At 35.6% G+C, this 4,531-nt stretch overlaps 1 protein-coding gene across 1 annotated transcript in view; it reads left to right on the top strand.

Moving 5' to 3' along the window:
• The window catches only part of LOC117173792 (gonadotropin-releasing hormone II receptor), a 133,148-nt gene extending 131,131 nt beyond the window's left edge, over positions 1 to 2,017 (top strand). Inside the window, exon 14 of the mRNA XM_033362435.1 lies at positions 1,884 to 2,017. Coding sequence (XP_033218326.1) covers positions 1,884 to 2,017 — 134 coding nt within the window. The remainder of the gene's footprint in view (positions 1 to 1,883) is intronic.
• Positions 2,018 to 4,531: the final 2,514 nt, after the last annotated feature.

The following is a 4,531-nucleotide window of genomic DNA, read 5'->3' as shown; positions in this document are numbered from 1 at the left end:
AGGTCGGATTCGGATTCAGCGCAGCAAAAACCTTCGGGTATACTAGGTCTGGTCTCTGGTTCCGGACCTTTGTCAAATTTTGTCGGCCTGTGTAATTTATGTCCAACTGAAAATATAGATTTTCAAGCAAAAATGGAATAATTACATCTTCAAATTACAAAAATTAATTTTCAGCTATAAGAAAAAAACGAATTTTCAGTTAAAGAAAATAATTTTGAATCACAATGATGAGTTTCCAACTAATAATATGAATTTTTGACCAAATAGTGGAATTTTCAACCCAAAAGTTGAATCTTCGATTTGAAAAAACGATCAATGAAAAAATACAGATTCTCAACAAATAGTTGAATTTTCACCTAAATCAATAAAATTTTCAACTAAAAAAAGATAACTACATTTTCAGGAAAAACCTTAATTTTCAATTAAACTAAAGTAAATTTTAAACCAAGAAGAATAAATTTCTATCAAAAAGAAAAAATCGACAGAAATTGGAACAGTTACATTTTAAGTTAAAAAAATGAATTCTAAATAAGAAAAAGCCAAATTTTCAACCAAAAATATAAGTTTCCTACCAAAATAGATTAATTTTTTACAAAGTACATACATTTTCAACCAAACACTTGAATTTTTAAAGAGCATTTTCAACCTTTAAATAACATTGAAATATTTTACCAAAAATTGAATTTTTCAATAAAATACAGGAATTTTAATCCAAATATATTTGAATTTTCAATTTAACAAGATAAATTAAAAAAAACATATACGAGTTCAAATTTTAGTTAAAATAATTAATTTTCAATTAAAAAATCGAGTTTTCAACAAAACAATTGAATTGTTAACAAAAAAAGGTTTGTTAACTAAAATGGTGAATCATCAACTGAATAAATGAATTTTTAACAAAGTAGTTCCACTTTCAACTAAGTAGTTGAATTTTCAACCAAGAAGGATGATGGCCAAAAATAGTTGAATTCAACGGAAAAAGATGGCTTTTAATCAAATAGTTTGAATCTTTAACCAAAAGAGATTAATTTTCAGCCAAATAGATGCGATTTTAACTATAATAATAAAAGTAACTTCAACTTTTGTTTTTAAAAAACTGCCTAACTCAATCATGTTTAAGTAAAAATCTATTTAGTGATTATGATATATGTTGGTTTAAACAATAAATGCATTATACTCTCTTATAAATGCTTTGTAAATGCTCTGTTCGAGCTTAAAGGCTGAGAATATTCAGCCTTTATAGGATATATTAGAATATTATACCCTGCAATTTTACTTCAGATACGTTGTTTTAAGCTTTTGAGAGTTTTTTACAACAAGAAGATATTTTCGAGAACTCTAGTGCCTAGGGCTTGACTATCGGAAATCAAATAAATTGGGTATACATAAATGAAAGTAAAATTAATAATTTTGAGTTCATAATTACATTTCTAATGAAAAATAAAGTGGATTTAAAAAAATTGTAACTTTGGCGCCCCCTAGGGCCCAAACACGTCCGTCGCTGACTTTTTCTAATTTAATTAAAAATAAAATATGTGTACTATACAGTTTTATATAGTAAGAGGAAAAAGCTGCGACCTTGAAGTTTGTCGCAGATATGGATTTGAAAGTTGTGTAATTAATTAAAAAAAAATTAACTTCAAGGTCGTAGAAATCTGCACTAGGAGAACGAAGCAAGCGTGAAAACGAATGATAAAGAGTCTGGCGTAATGACGGGGGGGGGGGGGGGGGGGGATCTCTTGTTACAAAAGAGAAAGAGAGATAATTAAGAGTCCGGAGAAACGTGTTGTAGAGTCCGTTCAAAAAGAGTAGTAGCACTCGTAAGCCAACGCCCCAAAAACTTAAAGGTCATTTGGAAAAAGATGCACTGGGGATGCTAATAGGTGAGATGAGAGGATTTAAAGAAGATGTAAGGGGAAGTAAACAGCAGATGGAAGGTGTCAGTGAGGACATGAGGTTTGGAGACGCTGAATGGGAAAAGAAGATGAAAGACCACAGGGAGAAAAAAGTAGGGTGAGAGAGAGTAGTGGTGTTATTAAGTAAAGAAAAAGAAGTTAAGGTAAAACGTATGGAACAGGAGAATAGGATGTGGAAGGAAACAACGAATAAAAGGCTTAAGAGGATGGAGGGCAGGTCGGAAATGGAAGTAGGTGACAAGGGGAAGGTCGAGAAGAAAGGTAGAGGGTAGAGAATTTGATGGAAGAGGAATTGAGAAAGCATACGAATATAAAAAGGAGGAGTGGGCGATTAGGGAAAAGATAAGCGAAATGGAGTTGATAATGGAATGAAAATAGAACGCAGAAATGAGAAATGATATTGTGGTAAAAGGATTGAAGTTAAGGAGTGGGAAAGAAAGAGAGTACGTGGAAGAGGTTCTACACGTCACAGAGCAGGTTAAGGGTAACGTTGGTGAAGTTAGGCTGGAGGGAAAAAGGGGAATGAAGTAGCGGTCGTGAAATTGAAGGGCTGGGAAGACAAGTTGAGGGTAATGCGAAATAAAAATAGGATAAAGGATCAGGGAGTTTTCATCGACCTCCATTTGACACGGAATGAAAGGGATATACAAAGAATGCTGAACGACAGAGCTATGGGGGTGAGGAGTGCATCGAGAAAGGCACAGTTAGGGTACAGGGAAATAGAATTAGATGTTTAAATGTTTCGTAGGAAGTAGGGCGGTAAAGCTAAAGCATGGTGGTGGAGTAGGGAATGTGCTGTACAAGAACAAAGCAGGGGTACATAAAAAGATGAGGATTTCTATAGGTATGCCTAAGATTTTGACATTACGGGACTGGTAGATACGTGGGTCGATTGAAAGGTATAGGGCAAAATAGGTTCAAGGCTATCAGGAGGGTATAGGTGAAGGTTCCAGCAGAAGCACAGAGTAAAGAAAGCAGGAGAGCTAGTCGCGGATTTTGAACAGGAGTCGGGAATACATTGTAAAAGAACTTCATGACGGAAGAGAGGAGGAGGGGTGCAAATGAGGGCAGTGAAGATAGGGGGGATGATGTGTAAGTTTGTGACCGTATGCAATAGCGATGGGATAGTAAGGATTGAGAAACGAGTGGAAGACTTGTTAGGTGGAAGGGAGGATTGTATGGTGGTACTAGGAGTGGACCTTAATACAAGAATGGGAACAACCCCCTTGTTCCCATTCTTGAATTTAGTTTTGAGAAAAGCTAGGGAGATTCTAAGGGACTGGGTAGAAGATGGAGGTTGGCGGTGGCGAATGATATGGTAGCAGGGGACGATGAGAGAGAATACATGTATGTAAGTAAGGTGGGGTTATCGGTGATAAACCATGTGCTCATGAGTATGCCAGTTTGAGAGGAGACTAAGAAATTCTCAGTGGAAGGGAGGGTAGCGTTAGACCATCAGTCATTAGGATTGTGGATAAAAGGGAAGGGTAGCGAAAGGAAAGGTAGGGCACAAGTGTCAAAAGGGAAGTAGGTGACCTGTACGAGGAAGGCGAAAGAGAAGTATCAGCAGCTGTTAGGAAGAGTATGTTTTGAAGGAAAGTCGGTGGAAGAAATATAGGAGGATCTAAAAGATAAAGTGAAATATTTGTGTGAAAAAGAACTTATTTCGAAAAAAGAAGAAAGGAGTGTTGAAGCCCTGGTGGGATAGGGAATGTTAAAAGATGAGTGGGGAATACGTCAGCTGTTTAGGGAGTATTGGTGAAAGAACGATATGCACAAGGAAGGAAGGTATATGAGATCATTTATCAATACTTGCGTGAGAAAAGAGAGTAAATTAAATCTAACAGTGTTCATACAAATGCAGAAGAGGAAAGTGCAAATTGTGTCAAAATGAGTTAAGAAAGCTTGCACAATCTTCAGCTATCAAAAAATAACTTTCAACCTACACTGGTATAGCTAAATTTTTAACCAAAAAATTTCCAACAAAATAGTTTACTTGTCGATAAAAGAAATTAATTTTTAACCAAGATGATGAATCCTCAAATTACAGCAAAAAAAGAAAGATCAATGTTTAACAAAGTAGTTCATCTTTCGAGTAAATATTTGCATTTTCTACCAAATTTTTTAAGGGTTTGGAGTATAGGAAATTTGACGCACTTCAGACTTTTTAATTTTCGTATATTGAGCACTGACACAAATTTTGGACTCAATCGTCTACACTGAAAAAAAATTGTTCTTGAATTAAGAAAATATTACTTATTATTATTATTATTATTATTATTATTGTTACACCATTTAGCCATTTCCCTTTCGGGGTAGGCGTGACTCACTCGGCAGGGGAAAGGAGTAGTGTGTGGAAGGGATAGAGATTTTTCAGATTGATCCAGAATTCTCGTGCTATTTAAGTAAATAACACGTTCGTTCCGCAACACTGCTCCGACCCAGGTTGCTGATCAATCTCTCTAGGAATCACCTCAAGCGAAGAACCTCACGAAGCCGTTATGTAAGGTTGTCCACTTGGGTCCATTAATAGCCAAGGTCTTTGTTTCAGGCGTCGTTCATTCTACTGACACTCTTTTTATTAACTATTTTCCGCCATACTTTCCTGTCCTGGC

This window comes from Belonocnema kinseyi, chromosome 5 (genome assembly GCF_010883055.1).
Source record: "Belonocnema kinseyi isolate 2016_QV_RU_SX_M_011 chromosome 5, B_treatae_v1, whole genome shotgun sequence".
Taxonomy (NCBI): Eukaryota; Metazoa; Arthropoda; class Insecta; order Hymenoptera; family Cynipidae; genus Belonocnema; species Belonocnema kinseyi.
This window is presented reverse-complemented; position numbering and strand designations above follow the sequence as displayed.